Source organism: Pristiophorus japonicus, chromosome 12 (genome assembly GCF_044704955.1).
Source record: "Pristiophorus japonicus isolate sPriJap1 chromosome 12, sPriJap1.hap1, whole genome shotgun sequence".
Lineage (NCBI taxonomy): Eukaryota > Metazoa > Chordata > Chondrichthyes > Pristiophoridae > Pristiophorus > Pristiophorus japonicus.
The window spans coordinates 129,923,928-129,942,752 of NC_091988.1; the positions used below are offsets into that span (position 1 = coordinate 129,923,928).

The 18,825-nt window shown below is 44.8% G+C and overlaps 1 protein-coding gene across 1 annotated transcript in view; it reads right to left on the reverse strand.

The window, feature by feature from the left end:
- rab22a (RAB22A, member RAS oncogene family) overlaps window positions 1–18,825 on the reverse strand; it is an 80,978-nt gene that overhangs the window by 10,355 nt on the left and 51,798 nt on the right. Inside the window, exons 4-6 of the mRNA XM_070895931.1 lie at window positions 8,375–8,446; window positions 4,541–4,647; window positions 152–261 (exon numbers count right to left, since the gene is read on the reverse strand). Of these exons, the coding sequence (XP_070752032.1) occupies window positions 152–261; window positions 4,541–4,647; window positions 8,375–8,446 (289 nt within the window). The remainder of the gene's footprint in view (window positions 1–151; window positions 262–4,540; window positions 4,648–8,374; window positions 8,447–18,825) is intronic.

The following is an 18,825-nucleotide window of genomic DNA, read 5'->3' on the forward strand; positions in this document are numbered from 1 at the left end:
AGCCAACAGCTCCAATTATATTAACATGTTCACTGCATTTTTTTTTCCCCTCGAGTGGTGTGGCAAGACAGAATGAAAAAAAAATTGAGGCACCCAGACTCTCTTCAGCAAGGAACTTTTGAGCATTTCAAATGGCTGACACCATACTCACTGATCTCTGCAAACAGCTCATTGATGTTGATGGCATTTTTGGCACTGGTTTCCACAAAGACTGCATGGATGGAATCTGCATAGTCCTTGGCATCCTTTTCAAGTACTTCCCTGCAATAAAAGTCAAAGATGACCGCGTGTCTGGTTTGTACAAATCAGGAATGATCTTGCCATACACCAGAGTACAGATCCACCTTGACAGGTGAATGATAGCAAGGTAACATTTATACTCCTTCAACACTTCTCTAATTTATTGGATATAAATTAAATCTGCCGTGGCTTTTGGGAGGGAAGAGTTTGGCCAGCAATGGCCATCATCCAAAGAAGCTTTTAAAATCTTTTATTAGAACAGTAAACCTTTGCTTAAGACATGCTCAGTTTGATTACAGATTGCAAAGATCAGCAGCATCACTGCAGACCGTGATACAGAACAGAAGAGTTTGATCGGCTATAAATGCATTTTATTTAAATGGACAGATAATGTCACAACGATGGTTGAGAATGAGATGAGGCTGCGGTGTGCTCGAGGATTCACATCGTCATTCACAGGCAGAAGAACAGCCATCCAGTCAAGGACACAGCCAAGAAAGCCTGATGTTGCCCAACACAGCTGGTAACATTGCTGCCTCCGCCCTTGCCTCAGCTCATCTGCTGCTGAAACCCTCATCCATGCTTTTGTTACCTCTAGACTTGACTATTCCAACTCAATCCTGACTGGTCTCCCACATTCTACCCTACGTAAACTTGTCATCCAAAACTCGGTTGCCCGTGTCCTAACTCGCACCAAGTTCCACTCACCCATCACCCCTTTGCTCGCTGACCTACATTGGTTCCCGGTTAAGCAACGCCTCAATTTCAAAATTCTCATCCTTGTTTACAAATCCCTCCATGGCCTTGCTCCTCCCTATCTCTAATCTCTTTCAGCCTCACAACTCCACGAGATGTCTGCGCTCTTCAAATTCTGCCCTCTTGATTATAACTGTTCAACCATCCGTGGCAGTGCCTTCAGCTGCCTGGGCCCCAAGCTCTGGAACTCCCTCCCTAAACCTCTCCGCCTTTTTTCTCCTTTAAGACGCTCCTTAAAACCTACCTCTTTGACCAAGCTTTTACTCATCTACTGTAATTTCTTATGTGGCACAGTGCAAATTTATCGGTTTTGTCTTGTAACACGGCTGTGAAGCGCCTTGGGACATTTTATTACGTTAAAGGCACGATAGAAATAAAAGTTGTTGTTGTTGTTGTTGTTGATGACTCTAATGGTACCAAGGTTCCCGGCCACAGAACATCCACCAATCTGGCTTCTCACAGCTGGGTCATGCTCCAGCAATCAGATGTCGGTGAATCCAATGCACCTCAAGAAAAAATCAGTCCTGTTCCTCAATTAAGTAACACCATTACTACCTGAAGCTGCCTTCTGCCCAGTAACAGAACGCCGCTCCAGTTCCAACTACAGCGGAGGTGATGGTGAGGAAAGATAGCTAAACTCTATCTCAATATGCCGGAGATATACGGAGGACCACCTTCCCTCTCCAGAGGCAAAAACAGAGTCCTTTTGCAAAATTGTCATCTCAAATGATCCATTTTGGACAATTTAAAAATTATTAAATGTTGACAGCACTAGCAGATCTCGTGTGTCATTGCTCATCTGAGCTCTGCAATATGGTGTGATGCTAACCTGGCCTGTCCCTTTAAAGCTACTGCTTTGAATGGCCATATCCAGATATCAGAGGGTAATTGGAACGGCTTGTAAATTTCAGGCTCCAGGTCAATGATTGGTTTTCTTTTTCTCTCCCCAGAATATCAAACTGTGATGAACGCACACTATATGCTTTATTATATACTGTTAAAACTCTCCAAACACTGACCCTTTTCGCACTGAGTGTATTAACACTAAATTGGAGTGTGTTGTCCGCTGAGGAGAGAGAAATATATGCTCACAAGTAACTATTCAACCCAGACCACAGATAGCCAGCTAAAAAGCAAAAGGTATTTTCCAATCTACAAAGAAACTGGGTCAGCAACAGAAAACACCGAATTGACTTGAGGAATCACACATTCTTGAAAAAAGATATATAGAAAGGATTGGCAATCTGTCCATAAGTAATTTTCTCTAATTGATTTCGGTAAGGCACAGAAATGAAACCCCAACTTCTATCTGAGGCTGAACCTGACTGTTCACAACATTGGTGTCATATTTGACCCTGAAAAGAGCTTTCGACCACATATCCACAGCATAACTGAGACTGCCTATTTCCATCTTCGTAACAATCGGCCATCTCTTCCCTTGTCTCAGCTCATCTGCTGCTGAATCCCTCATCCATGCCTTTGTTAACTCTAGACTTGACTATTTCATTGCACTCCTGGCTGGCCTCCCACATTCTACCCGATGTAAACTAGGAGGTGATCCAAAACTCAGCTGTCCGTGTCCTAACTCGCACCAAATCCTGCTCACCCATCACCTCTGTGCTCGCTGACATACATTGGCTTCCGGTTAAGTAAAGCCTCAATTTCAAAATGCTCATCCTGGTTTACAAATCTCTCCATGGCCTCGCCCCCTCCCTATCTCTAATCTCCAGCAGCCCCACAACCCCCGCCATCCCCGCTCCTCTAATCTTGCCCTCTTGATCATCCCGGATTATAAAATCGCTCAACTATTGGTCGCCATGCCTTCTGTTGCCTCGGCCCCAAGCTCTGGAACTCCCTGCCTAAACTTCTTCGCCTCTCTTTCCTCCTTCAAGACGCTCTTTAAAAACACACCTCTTTGACCAAGCTTTTGGTCACCTGCGCTAATTTCTACCTATGTGGACGGGTGTCCAATTTCTGTCTCATAAGACCCCTGTGAAGCACCTTGGGACATTTCACTACGTTAAAAGGTGCTATATAAATACAAGTTGTAGTTGTGGAGGGATCCCACCATATGGAATCCAACCTCATAATACTCAAACCGGCAGGAAGAAACACTCGAACTCCAATCCTCACACCACAATCTTACTTTATAGAACTGTCTTTCTAAATCTCCTGGTTTGGTTACTTCAATCAACTCTCCAACATCTGTACTACAGTCTGACACTAGTTCTCTTCTGTGAAGCACCTTGGGGCCTTTCATTATGTAAAAAATGCTGTAAAAGATGGCAGCAGTACTTTTTGAAACAATCCCCTTCTGAATATTTCAATGGAGTTGATACTTAAACACCTGCTGCCAGTCTAGTCCACGGGTATGACTCCAGCAGTCTGCATCATCAGGAGCTTATTATCTTGTCTTAGTTCTGCAAAAAAAATTCCCATCAAGACTGAAAATGAAGGGAATGGAAGAATGCTCCTCTTCAGCATCTCTTTCCTCCTCCTCTCTCTTCCCCCCCCCCCCCATTAGAATCATAATGGAGGTGACCCCTTCCTTCTCCCACAATGGAATTTGGTAGATAGTCCCATGTCTCATTTGAAAACTGGTGGTCCTGGCATCTATCTATCACCCGAGCCCAAATTAAGGTGGTAATGTTTCGGCCAATCAGACAACCTCATTGCTGAGTTAATACATGAACGCTAATATCGTCAATGCTTAATTGGAGGTATAACCTCAAAAGGAGAAACAAGAATAAATTATAAATGGAAAGATTTTAAGGTGGTCTGCAACTTTGAGCAGGGGCAAGGTAGCATATTTTGATGAATTGACTGATTTTCACTAAACTTGAACATTTTTGACGAGACTTTAGTGCATTCCTGCTAAAACAGGTTGAGAGATGGATATTCTCTGCGATGCGAATTGCCTTGCAGTATTTGCCTAATCTTAACTTGCCTTTGGGCTGTTTCAATTGCAACTAAAAGCTAGTTCATTTTGGCTTGTAATTGCTATGATCTACATGAGGACAGTCTGTTTATCAAGGGGTGAAGGAGTATTCTGCATGAACTCCAGCACGTAGTTTACTCAAAGTGGGTTAATTGTTGGACCATCTGCAAGGGCAGGCTGCAAAAAAACATAATACAGCTGAAAGATGAGGTGGACTCAGGAAGTGAAACAGTTCATTTCAAAACTCAAATCATTCCAGAGGCTCAGAGTCAGCCCCAGTCATACCAAGACAGAGGAGGCAACAATTTAAAACAAAGCCACTTTTTTCTATTTGTCCAAAAGTCTCAACTGCAAAGCAATGAGTGATTTGATCCTACGAGCTGGAGAGCACGCGCGCGCAGGCCGGGAACAAGTCTCTCTTGGTCCCGCATTGCCCAGGCTCCGGTTCAGTTATCTCCTCCAAGGCCAAGTGTTTGCTGTGTGAGCATTTGAGGACTGGCATCAATATTTTATCAACCCAAGCACAAAACCTGATGCACTTGTTGGCTTAAAAACATTAAACCGCATTCTCAGGTTTGACCCCAACTCTGGCACTGTGCTGTGTACCTGGCGTCCGTAAGATCACATTTGTTCCCTGCAATTGCTACCACGATATTTGGAGGTCCGTGCTGTCGCAGTTCTTTTACCCAGTTCTTTAACGTTTGAAACGTCTCCTGTACAAGAATACATTAATAATTAGTGCAGAAAAGCAAACTGAAAACTACATGAAGCATCCTGGAATACAGCGAGAAAGCAGCCAACCTTCAATTCCTCCTATGTTTCCAAATTTACTGCTGAGACCACCACTCATAGGCATTCATTATAGCAATTTATGATTTCAAACTCTTACCAGTAATCATTGCGATTGGAAGAAAAAGGAAATTATTCTCTTTTTTGAGTGGCTGCATTAATTACCCACAGGACATTCCCAGACCCCTGCTGACAAGGTGTAGATGAGCAGTCCCAGGACTACTTGCCCATCCATTTCCCATTCAAGATCATGCACAATTCAACTTGCTCCAACATCCATGCCTTTGCCTTGTTGCTAAGTGGGTGATGCATTGCAAGCTGAACCGTTGCCTTTACTGAAAGTCAAGCCACTTCACTGGGACCAGCCAGGTGGACTGTAGTTACACAAGAATATAGGAAATAGGAGCAGGAGTAGGCCATTTGGCCCCTCGAGCCTGATTCGCCATTCAGAGATCATGGCTGATTTGATCTTGGCCTCAACTTCGTTGCCCGCTCCCCATAACCTTAGACTCCCTTATTGTTCAAAAATCTGTCCATCTCCACCTTAAATATATTCACTGACCGAGTCTCAACAGCTCTCTCGGGAAGAGAATTCCAAAGATTCACGACCTACAGAGAAGAAATTCCTCATCGGTTTTAAATGGGCGGCCCCTTATTCTGAGAATTTTATGTCCCCCACCTCCCGAGTGGAAATATCCTCTCTGCGTCCACCTTGTCTAGCCCCCTCATTATCTTATATGTTTCGATAAGATCACCTCTCATTCTTCTGAACTCCAATGTGTACAGGCCCAACTTACTTAACCTATCTTCATAAGTCAATCCCCTCATCTCCAGATTCAACTTAGTGAACCTTCTCTGAACAGCTACTCATGCAAGTATATCATTCCTTAAATACGGAGACCAAAACTGCTCGCAGTACTCCAGGTGTGGCCTCACCAATACCCTGTACAGCTGTAGCAGGGCTTCTCTGCTTTTATACTCTATCCCCCTTGCAATAAAGGCCAACATTGAATTTGCCTTCCTGATTACCTGCATACTAACTTTTTGTGTTACATGCACAAGGACTCCCCCAGGTCCCTCTGCAGTGAAGCACTTTACAATTTTTCTCCATTTAAATTATAATTTGCTTTTCTATTTTTTCCTGCCAAAGTGGATAATCTCACATTTTCCTACATTATACTCCATCTGCCAAATTTTTGCCTGTCTATATCCCTTTGCAAATTTTGTGTGTCCTCCTCACAATTTGCTTTCCCACCCATCTTTGTATCATCAGCAAACTTGGCTACATTATACTCGATCCCTTCATCCAAGTCATTAATATAGATTGTAAATAGTTGAGGACCAAGCAGTGATCGCTGCAGCACCCCACTAGTCACTATTTGCCAACCGGAAAATTACCCATTTATCCTGACTCTCTGCTTTCTGTTAGTTAGCCAATTCTCTATCCATGCTAATATATTACCCCCAACCCAATGAACTTTTATCTCGTGCAGTAACCTTTTATGTGGCATCTTGTCAAATGCCTTCTGGAAATCCAAATATACTACATCCACAAGTTCCCCCTTATCCTGCTTGTTACATCCTCAAAGAACTCCAGCAAATTTGTCAAACACGATTTCCCTTTCATAAAACCATGCTGACTTTGCTAGATTGAATTATGCTTTTCCAAATGTCCTGCCACTGCTTCCTTAATAATGGATTCCAGCATTTTCCCAACGATAGATGTTAGGCTAACTGGTCTATATAGTTCCTGGTTTTTGTCTGCCTCCTGTTTTTTTTTTTAAATAGTGGCCTTACATTTGCGGTTTTCCAATCCGCTGGGATCACCCAAGAATCCAGGGAATTTTGGTACAACCACTTCATCTAGTATCTCTGCAGTCACCTCTTAAGACCCTAGGATGTAAGCCATCAGATCCAGGGGACTTGTCCGCCTTTAGTTCCATTATTTCACCGAGGACTACTTCATTAGTGATAGCGATTGAATTAAGTTCCTCCCTCCCTATAGTCCCTTGATTATCCACTATTGGGATGTTTTTAGTGTCTTCTACCATGAAGATGGATACAAAATATTTGTTCAACATCTCTGCCATTTCCCTGTTCTCCATTATTAATTGTCCAGGGGACCAACATTTGCTTTAGCCACTTCCTTTTTATGAACCTGAAGAAACTCTTACTATCTGTTTTTATATTTCGTGCTAGTTTACTTCCATAATCTATCTTCCCTCTCTATCATTTTTTTAGTCATTCTTTGCTGGCTTTTAAAAGTTTCCCAATCCTCTGGCCTCCCGGTAGACTTGGCCACATTGTAAGCCCGTGTTTTTAAATTGACACCATCCCTTCGTTCGCCACGGATGGTTATCCCTTCTCTTAGTCTTTCCTGCTCATTGGAATATATTTTTGTTGCAAGTTATGAAATATCTCCTTAAATGTCTGCCACTGCTCATTAACCGTCCCACACTTGAGTCTATTTTCCCAGTCGACAACCAATGCATCCACTATTTCTGCAGCCACTTCTTTTATGACTCTAGGACAATTTTTTATAAGAATTGTCCTTTTCCAACCTGTACAATCATATTTTCCTGGAACGATTTTCCAGCGAATGGGCAAACGATCATACAGATTGGAATTACTCATCCGATGAGGGAGAGGAGCCCCAGGGTGGTAAGGACGAGTTGAAACATTAAGTCGGATCATTAGAAGACAGGATCGATAGTTCAGCAAGGTATTGCTATAGCGTATTTGATGCCATAAAAGGCAAGCGGTCCTGGGAGCAGCTTGGTGACATACCACCTCAGGGAGCAGTGTGAGCTGGTGCAAGAGGGTGACGGCAGTGAAGAGGGTGACTGGATTGGATGTCACCAAGATCCAGATCGGTGATTGGAGCGTGGGCAGGTACAGCAGGAGCGGCGGGGCGTGAGTTCAAGGCCCAGCAGAGCGAGGGCCCTGGGGCAGCATGAGCCAGCCCACACTGCAATATGTGCGTGCACTAGGTCCGTGCAGCAGAGCTGGTCTCCAGTCATCTTGGTTAATCCTTGCCATTGGCTGGTGGCTGGTATGCAACGGCCACCACACGTTTAAAAAAATCTACGTACATGAGTCTTCCATCCTTTAACATGTCGTTCTGGACCAGGAATATCAGGTCTTTCATCGAAACACTTGTGAACTCATCCCTGCCCAAGAAGCAGCAGGAGAAACCATAACTCCAGGTGAGCAGCTCATTTATGTCGAGCTAGATCTTGTAATTGATTTATAATTGTAGAATCATTGAATTAAACATTACCCCCAAATGTCCTCTGGGTGCTCTAGCTAAGTTTACCCAAAATAAACTTCTGTTTAGTGGAACCAAAAATATTAATTCCTGAACAAGTTCCATTACTCGCCTCTCTTGTCCAAGTCACAAACATTAGTATAACAAACTACCCAGTGAGAGTACATGGCACAGCAAGGAACTGAACAAGGAGTGAGGGCAAGTTTAAGCTTGTTTGAAGGAACGAGGAGAAATTGTCTCTTTGAAAGTTCAGTTGGCGACAGATGAGAAAGTCAGTCTTTAGTATTCCCAATTTCAAAAAGGTTAAATTTTTTCATTTTTGGAAACTTTGAATATTCCTCACTGAATAAACTCCCACCCTGGAGATGAGCACGATCTCTTACCTCTTTTGTGATATCATATACAATGATTGCGGCAGCTGAGCCACGATAGTACATCGGAGCCAAAGCACGGAACTGTTTGGGGAAGGAATGGAAAAAGTTAAATCAATAGCTGAACTGAACATTCTCAGGATATGGAAAGAAAAATCACTTGCATTTATATAGAATCCCTCACATCCTCAATGTCCCAAACCTCTTCACAGTCAATTAGTTGCTTTTGTGTAGTCACTGTTGTAATGTAGGAAACGTGGCAGCCAATTTGCACACAGCAAAGTTCCACAAACAACAATCCGATAATCTGTATTTAGTGATGTTGGTTGAGGGATAGATATTGGTCAAGGCATCGGGGAGAACTCCCCTGCGCGTCTTTGAATAGTGCCGTGGGATCTTTTACGTCGACCCGAGAACGGGCGATGCCTCTGTTTAACATTTCATTTGAAAGATGGCACCTCCAACAGTGCAGCACGCCCTCAGTACTGCACTGGAGTGCCAGCCTGGATTAAATGCTCAAGTGCTGGAATGGGGTCTGAAGCTCAGGAGGCGAGTGCGCTACCCACTGGGCTGAGCTGGCACATATGTGCCAGGTTTTTGGGTACCAAATTGCTGGGAACAAGTAGCCCCCCCCCTGCAACATTTACAAATTCAGCATCCGCCCACTGACACACCAAGGGCACCCCAGAATGATTTCAAAAAGCCTGCATGTCTAAAACTAATTACGTGACCAAAAATCTACTGCTCTGAAAATCGGCAATTGCTATGAGGGCTAGTATCCTCAAATCTTTCCAAAATGACTCGATAGATCTGTACAGAGGAAAAATAAAACCTCGGTTTTAAACAAAATTGATTTTCGGTATTTAAGGAAACAAGAGGGAAGCAACAGGGGAATATCAAAGTGCAAGATTCATGCTAAGCAGATCAGAGTAAACCAAGCTCTCAAGATCCATTTAAAAAGCACAACTGGAATATCTTTCCAATTAGTTTCACTTAAAAAAAAATTTGTTCCAGGGATGTGGGTGTCGCTGACAAGGCCAGCATTTATTGCCCAACCCTAATTGCCCTTAAGAAGATGTTGATGAGCTGCCTTCTTAAACCGTTGCATTATTGTGGTGAAGGTACAGGTGCAGCGTTCAAAATCTAGAGTCCCGGAATTCAGAATGTTCCGGAATCGGGACACTGGGCTGATCCATGGCGGGGCCGTCCGGAAACTAGAAAATGTTCCGAAATCCGGACTCTCTTTCTGAGGAGAGAGAGAAGAGAAAAGAGGGGAATTATGGTCAGGAAACCCAAAGTGCGGGTTTCTAGAAGGGTGTGGAAATCTAGCTGGATTGACAGGTTTGGCTGCCTGTAAGGCGAGGTAGGCTCCAGAAAAGGCCATAGTCAAGCAGCAGGCAAGTTGGGGCTGATCGGGGTGGAAGGGGGGGGGGGGGGGGGGAGGAGTCAGAGAAAGGGGGAGTCAGAGAGAGAGAGCGCCGAGACCCTGAGAAGAGGTTTTCCAAGTCATGAAGAAACTGTGGGGGCAAGAAATGTCTTATTGTATTCAATTCAAAGATTATTAAAATTAAAAGTTGTATGAAAGCAAAATGGTGCCCATACGAGAACTCAAAACTAGATCTTCGGGGGCTGGAAAGAAGGATTCACAAAAATTTCGGGAAACTGCTTTGGCGAGACATCAGGAGGAATGGCTGTGGCTTCGAACAAAATTCCAGAATAATTCAGTCAGTCATAGAGACTGCCATTAATTTCCTACTCAATCAATGATCCAGAGTTCATACATTGCAATAATTTGTTAGTGCTGGGTTAAATTTCCATCTGCGTGGCACAATGGCATTGCAAGCACAAGTGCATTTTAAAAAGAACATTAAGCAGTGAGTGAATTGCCTGCGCCTGTTAGCTAGCAAGACCACACACGGACAATTATTTATATATTCATGAATATTCAGTCCAAAAGTCAAAATTTTAGCCCAAATACAAATTGATAAAATATCTAAGTTTATTGTACATACAACACAACTGCACAGAGACAGAGGTGACCAGTTAGAACAAGTAGTTCTGCAAATGTCCATGCTATTCCAGGCCCAGCATAAAACCAAAGTGGGGAAAATATACAAGAACAATGCAAGTATCCACGAGGGGCTCACACAACCCAACTCAAGACACAACCTCAACAACAAAGGGAAAGCAATTGCATATTGAGTTTCAACCCCAATTTTATGGCACATTTTAAAAATGAAGTCATGAGTTATACGCTGCCAAATGATAAAATCATAGGCAGCTAGTGCCTGGAACACATTTAAAAGATTGATGTGCTTTACATTTTCACTTACGGTTGTATACAGTAATAAAACCAAGGAGTAAAACTGCACTGCACAGCAATCACACATGAACTAGGCTAGCTCCTGGTTCAGGTTCAGCACCTGGGGTTTAGTGATACCAATAATACCAGGACTCGCTCTCCAAACTTGTAGCTTGTTAACTGAACACGTCATGAATTGTACCAAAGTCTGCTTTGCATTACTTACACTGCCAAACTCTTTATAGTTCAATAGTTCTACTAAATCTGGTGTCGAGAAGTGACTAAGAATCTAATTTCAGCAGTCACATATTCCCATGGGCATCAGGATATGCTGGTTCAGTGAACATGAACCCAGTGTAGAAACACTCCCGACTTTTCCCATTCTTGATTTTCTCCCGAGTGTCTAAGGCAGTCCCCCGGAGTCGAGGGTGACTTGCTTCCACACTACAATGAGTTCTCAGGTGACTGATGAGACCAATGTGGGACCTACAGTCTCTGTCACAGGTGGGGCAGACGGTGGTTGGAGGGACGGGTGGGTGGGGTGCTGGATTTGTCGTGCGCTCCTTCCGCTGTTTGCGCTTGACTTCCATGTGCTCCCGGCGAAGAGATTCGAGGTGTTCGACGCCTTCTCTGATGCTTCTCCCCCACTTTGGCCGGTCTTGGGCCAGGGTTTCCCAAGAGTCGGTGGGTACGTTACATTTTTTCAAGGAGGCCTTGAGGGTATCCTTGAAGCGTTTTCTCTGCCCTCCTCGGACTCGCTTGTCGTGACATAGCTTGGAGTAGAGCGCTTGTTTCAGGAGTCTGGTATCGGGCATGTGGACAATGTGGCCTGTCTCGAGCGTAGCGAGCCAACAGCAGCCCCCTTTAGTATCTCACTCCCAGTGGCCATCCTTCCTCTGAGCTTGGATAGTGAATATTTGCAGCCATTCAACCGTAGAGGGCATCATAGACAATCTCAATCCTGTTTTCCAACGATGTGCACCAACACACACACACACTTTCTAATGGGGAGGGCGGGCACTGGATAAAAGATCAGCGGGTTTCCAATCGTATTGCTGCTTCCCTGGAAGAGATTAGATGATTTGCCCAGACAATGCTTCGTCAGCACTGTGATGTCCTTACCAATGGATCCATCACAGACCCAATCCACCTCTGGACCGGAGTTAAACAGGGCTGAGTCATCGCCCTAACCCTCTTCTCAATCTTCCTCGTCACCAGGCTCCACCTCAGTCAACAAGCTCCCCGCTGGAGTGGAACTAAACTACAGAACCAGTGGGAACCTGTTCAACCTGCGCCGTCTCCAGGCCAGGTCGAAAAACAACACAACCTCTGTTGTCGAGCTATAGTACGCGGACATGCCTGCGTCTGCGCACAGAGGCTGAACTCCAGGACATAGTCGACGTATTTACTGAGGTGTACGAAAGCATGGGCCTTACGCTAAACATCCGTAAGACAAAAGGTCCTCCGCCAGGCTGTCTTCACCGCACAGCACTATCCCCCCCACCCAGTCATCAAGATCCATGGCGCAGCTCTGGACCACTTCCCATATCTCGGGAGCCTCCGAACAACAAGAGCAGGCATTGACGACGAGATCCCACACCGCCTCCAGTGCTCCAAGACAGCCTTCGGCCACCTGAGGAAAAAAAAGTGTTTGAAGACCAGGTCCTCAAAACTGCGACCAAGCTCATGGTCTACAGGGCTGTAGCAATAACCGCTCTCCTGTCTCTGAGCCGTACATGGACCATGTTCAGCAGACACCTCAAGTTGCTGGAGAAATACCACCAACGATGTCTCCGCAAGATCCAACAAATCCCCTGGGAGGACAGGTGCACCAACATCAGCATCCTTGTCCAGGCTAACATCCCCAGCATTGAAGCACTGACCACACTCGATTAGCTCTGCTGGGCAGGCCACATAGTTCGCATGCCAGACGAGTCCCAAAACAAGTGCTCTACTTGGAGCTCCTTATGGCAAACGAGCCAAAAGTTGGCAGCGGAAACGCTATAAGGACACCCTCAAAACCTCCCTGATAAAGTGCGACATCCCCACTGACACCTGGGAGTCCCTGGCCAAAAACCGCCTAAGTGGAGGAAGTGCATCCGAGAAGGAGATGAGCACCTCGCGTCTCAACGCCGCGAGCATGCAGAAATCAAGCGCAGGCAGCAGAAAGAGCGTGCGGCAAACCAGTCTCACCCACCCCTTCCCTCAACAACTACCTGTCCCACCTGGGACAATCTGTGGCTCTTATTTTGGACTGTTCAGCAACCAAAGAACTCACTTCAGGAGTGGAAGCAAGTCCTCCTCGATTCCAAGGGACTGCCTATGATGACGACGACGATGTTTGAGAGATGCATTTATAAAAAGGACCTCATCACAAGTCATTCTTCCAAAAAGGAAAGAACATGTATTTATATAATGCAACTACCCACTGGAGCATTGGAGAAAACTCCTCTTCCTGCTGTCCTATGATAGAATACTGTGTGCCTAACTACAGACAGCACGTTTTAAAGCCCTGGACAGGAATAATACCTGGAACGGTTTTGCTTAAGCTCACGAGGAAACAGACTGGAGAATTACAATAACTACTGTCTCCCCTATACACTACGATTGTAAGAGGAGCATTTCATGGAATGCAAACCGCAAACAACCAGGGAGGAAACTCAAACACACAGTAGCGATATCACATGTGGTTACATAATCTGTTGCACAAACCACAACTGTATCACAGCACACCAGCATGGCTCACTCCGTAAAAAATCTCACCTCTGGGTCCAAAGCCTCATTCCAGAGACTTCAGCACAAAATCTCAGCTAATGCTCCAGTCATCATCATAGGCAGTCCCTTGGAATCAAGGAAGACTTGCTTCCACTCTAAGAATGAGTCCTTAGGTGGCTGAACAGTCCAATACGAGAATCACAGTCACAGGTGGGACAGATAGTCGTTGAGGGAAAGGGTGGGTGGGACTGGTTTGCTGCATGCGCTTGGCGATGAGGCTGGAGGTACTCAGCGCCCTCCAGGATGCACTTCCTCCACTTAGGGCGATCTTTGGCCAGGGACTCCCAGGTGTCGGTATGGATGTTGCACTTTTTCAGGGAGGCTTTGAGGGTGTCCCTGTAACGTTTCCTCTGTCCACCTTTGGCTCAATTGCTGTGAAGGAGTTCCGAGTAGAGTCTCGTGTCTGGCATGCGAATAATGTGGCCTGCCCAATTGAGCTGATCAGGTGTGGTCAGTGCTTCAATGCTGGGGATGTTGGCCTGGTCGAGGACGGTAATGTTGGTGTGTCTGTCCTCCTAAGGGATTTGTAGGATCTTGCCGAGTACTGCAGGAGGTACCATCTTTTGGATGAGCTATTAATCTAAAGCTCCATCTGCCCTTTCGGGTGGTCATAAAAATCCCATAGCACTATTGCGAAGAGCAAGGGTGTTCTCCCTAGTGTCCTGGCCAATATTTATCCCTCAACCAACATCATAAATACATTATCTGATCATCACAATGCTGATTGTGGGAGCTTGCTGTGCAGAAAATTTCTGCTGCATTTCCTACATTACAAGAATGACTACAATTCAAAAGTGCTTAATTTTCTGTAAAGCACTTTAGGACATCCAAAGACTTCGCTTCTTTCACGACCTCTGGATTTCCTAAAGTGCTTTACAGAAAATTAAGTACTTTTGAATTGTAGTCATTTTTTCTTTTGCTATACTTCTGATGATGCATTGAACAGAGACCCTACCTATGCATTCCAGCGGTTCCAATTCTGAAGATTCAACAGCACAATTAAAAGGCACAGGGAGTTTGCTGGTGCCCTGGTCAACATCTACGCTCCCTAAATCTATCACTACTTCTAAAATGTCCATATCTTTGACCAGGCTTCAGTCATTCCCCCCACCCACTCTCCCTTAATCGTTCAATGTCTTTTCCTTGAGCCTATTTTGTAAAGCCCATGGAGATGCTTTTCCACATAAAAAATGTAAATACAAGTTGTTGTAGTATTGCATTATAGACGTAATCACAGTGCAGCACAACACAGAATATGAAGGAACTGTAAGTACTTAATAATGAGAAGCTATGGGTTGTTAGTTTTCTCCACCACCTCCTTTCCTGCTGGTGTACAGTTCTCAACAAGGCCCAGATCACCGGTTAGAGCATGGGCAGGATCATCAACGGGGCCCTGGTGCGGCGAGAGATCGTGGCGGAGGTGCGGCGAGAGATCGCGGCGGAGGTGCGGCCAATGAGGGTGCGGGGCCCAGAAGAGCCGAAGGCCCGGGGTAGCACCCCCCAGCCCACACTGCAATGTGTGCGCACTAAGTCCGTGCAGCAGAGCAGGTCTCCAGTCGTCCTGGTTTACCCTTGCCACTGTCCAGCCCGTGTGGTGGCCGGTGTGCAACGGTCAGCACACGTTAAAAAAAACCCACGCACAGGCACCTTCCACCCCCTCAACTGGAGTTCAGGACTGGAATATTGGGTCCTTCATTGAAATATCTGTAAACGCATTCCTTTTGGCGTGGAAGCAAGTCATCCGCGTTCGAGGGACTGCCTATGATGATGATGGTCAACATTCCTCACTCAATCACTACGAAAACAGTTTAATGCTCCATTCATTTCATCGCCAATGGAATTTGGCTGCACAGCAAATCATTCCGAGGTTATTTCCGAGAAATACATTTATATATGACCTCATCAGAAAGTCTTTCTTCCCCATAACACCTTTCACATCCTCAGGATAACCCAAGCACTTTTCAGGCCAAATTAAGTAAATATGAAGTCTAGTCTTACTAAAAGGAGGAAAAAAAAAATGAATGGAATCACAGAAAGTCATCCCAAACCACAGGAAAAAAAATTTAGGAACACAATGCAATGCATCTCAGCTGGCAGAGTGCAATAGTCACCCAAATTAGACCAGTCTCCCCATCCCATTCAATACTGCATCAAAAGGTATACATAATTTTGGATTTGAAAGAGACTGGAGAACTAAACAGGAAGTGCGATAGCATTTAAAGTAAACTCTCTCAACATACACATTTCACATTGACTAATTAAAAGGGGAAGGAAAGACTGGGAGGGGTTCTTCTTGTTGAAACTATTCCCACATTGTTTACTGGGGAAAATGCCAAGAGTCAAATTTCATACCCAAATAGAGCAGTCAGGTCAGAACTCCTTGGCCCCAGGTTGCACTGGCCATGCCACAGAGCCATGAGAATAATGTGGACTGTGACTTCAGACTAGCCTGGGAGCACAACAGCCAAACCCTGTGGTATACATACTACGGGCGGCCAGAAAACCAACAATACTGCATCGGAACAGAACTTGAATTTATATAGCACTTTCATGACCTCAGGATATCACAACCAATGAACACAAGAAAGATGAGGAGTAGGCTATTTGGCCCCTTGAGCCAGCTCCGCCATTTAATACGATCATGGCTGATCCGATCATGGACTCCGGTCCACTTCCCTGCCTGCTCCCCATAACCCCTTAAATTGATTAAGAAACTGTCTATCTGTCTTAAATTTATTCAATGACCCAGCTTCCACAGCTCTGAGGCAGTGAATTCCACAGATTTACAACCCTGAGAGAAGAAATTTCTCATCTTGAATTACTTTTAAGTTGGAAATGTAGGGAAACGTGGCAGCCTTTCCAACATACAGCAAAGTCCCACAAACAAGATGATGATAAATAACCAGACAATTTGTTTTAGTGATGCTGGTTGAGGGATAAATATTGACTAGGACACCAGGGAGAATTCCCCTGCTTTTCTTTGAAATAGCGTCTAGGGATCTTATGTCCATCCGAGGGGAAAGACGAGCCTTGGTTTACAGTCTCACCCGAAAGACAGCACCTCTGACAGTGCAGCACTCTCCCAGTGCACTGGAGCATCAGAGTAGATTATGTGCTCAAGTCTCTGGAGTGGGGTTTGTATCCATGACCTGCTGACCCAGAGGTCAGTGTGCTACCAACTGAGCCAAGGCCAACACCTCTTTAAAAGTCATGATGATATCAATATATCAGAGAACAAGATCATCTATTTTTAATTCAAGAAGTGAATGAACAAGAACGGAGTCATACACACTCACAAACGAGAAGTATGCGATTAGCCCATCCAAATTTCTTTGTTCAAGTGCAAATAAATGTCAGTCAAAAAGGACAAATTACCATAGGTTTTACGAAAACAGCAAAGGCAACCCATGTCCAAATGTGTTTGATTATCATTGATTCTAAACCAGCTTATGGTGCAGCACTTTTCTTTCTGATTGGCATGTTTTAAACCTGTGGGCTACATTCCCGCTTCCCAAAATGTCCATCCACTGAATTGTTACAGCAGCATCAGAGGAAGGGTTAATGAAGGATTGAGTTGCAGGTTATTTTACTTACAGGCTAGATTGTATCTCAAAGCTGGCTGGCAACCCAATCCCATACACTCAGCTTCTGCATAAAGTACAAATCAAGCACCCAGCGCTGCAATCTAAATTCTAACTGGACTGCACGACAGGCTAGGGAGCAATTATACATGCGCACTGAACCTGCAGATCAGCATTTGATAACGCCTAATACATGGAGGTTGGCATTTTGTATCTGTTGAATTGCAAGTGACAAACTACAAGCAATACCTCCCATAAAGACTCAGCGATTTTATCGAATGAGTAACTGAGCCATAGGGATGTGGAAGACCCAAGTTTGAACCTCAATCTGTGCTGTTAGCAAATCTGAACTTGGAGGCAGAGAACAGAAGTGGGTAGAAAAAAAAAAGAAGAAAACTTGACCGACAACTCCTACTCCTGTTAACCAGTGACCCTTGTGCATGTGTGGGTCTTGGATGGAGAGGACTGGGCTCAGCAGTGGTGCCAGCACCCATTATCTAGGCACATCTGAATATTGGCCACTTGGATGAGACTCTGGAGATCATTTGGTATCTGCAGCACCAGAGCCCAGCAAGGTCTGAACACATCCAGTAAGGAAACTGGGGCTGTAGGGGCAGGAAGTCGACTTGGGCGAAGGGAAGGGAGGCCACTGATGAGAAGAAATCTTCCCCTCTCCCCACCCACAGTTGACACATTCATTAAAGAGCAATGATTCAACCAGTGTAGTTAGTTCTTTCCACGGACGGAACATATTCAAACCTCTTCAACCTAAAACTCCTCAGCACCGCACATGGCAAAGAAAGTGACCCCTTAGGATGGGCACCCTTTAGGATGTAAATATACTTGGTGCTAGTTTTGGCTAAAAGCTTTCCACCAAGATCGAGGTGCCACAGTACACCTCTCTCCATTGGCCCCCGCCAAATCCGCCCACAATTTGCATCTGAGGGACTCCCACTCAGTTTGTCTGTGCAGGACTTGAGCGTTGGAGCGCAAAAGTGAGATTTCAACTGAACCGTTAGTTCTGCTGGAAGCCTTGGTTTTAATCAAACTCCACGAACCTTGCTGCAGGAAAATATTAATTTCAATTTACATTTGCTGCAATTAACATTTAACAATTAATTACGGACTTTAATCATATTGCAGTCACACTGCAAGCAATTGCTTTTCCTCAAAGGTTTCTGATGTAGTCAATCTCACTCTCTGCCAACAACCAGCAATCTGCCCTGGTCCAGCACAGGAGCCCAAGGAGCAGAGTTGTGCACGCACAGAGCTGCAATGAAGCGGTGGGTGACCTCAGGAGATTGTAGGGAATTTAACTTCACACTGACTTTGACCAACAAATTAGGACAAGCAGAACATCTTGTTTCAAATGCTGATGGCTAGCATACATGAAATCAGTAAAGGGCAAATTGTATGTGTTAGAGTTGTTAATTAATTTGCTTAGTCGTTACTTAGCAATAATGTGAGCTGGAGTTTGGAGTCCAGACATTTAATCTTAAGCTCAATGTCGTTTATTCGTGACTGTTTTACATGGATAGACATACATGACTGCTATTATATCTGTCACACTACCCAATCTCAGGATGACAAAGAAGGTGCAAGACTTGCTGGTTTGAAAGCGCACCAGCGTAATATAGAAAATAAGTTGAAAGTGGTGCGAGAGGTAGGCTTACTGTCACCGGTCATTTCCTGTCTTATCACCAACAAGCATTTAAGACCCACACTAATGGCACGAGAAATAGGCTGGTTGTGTCAGGATAATGACCTAACTAAAATACCACAAAAACGGACACCATTAATAAAAA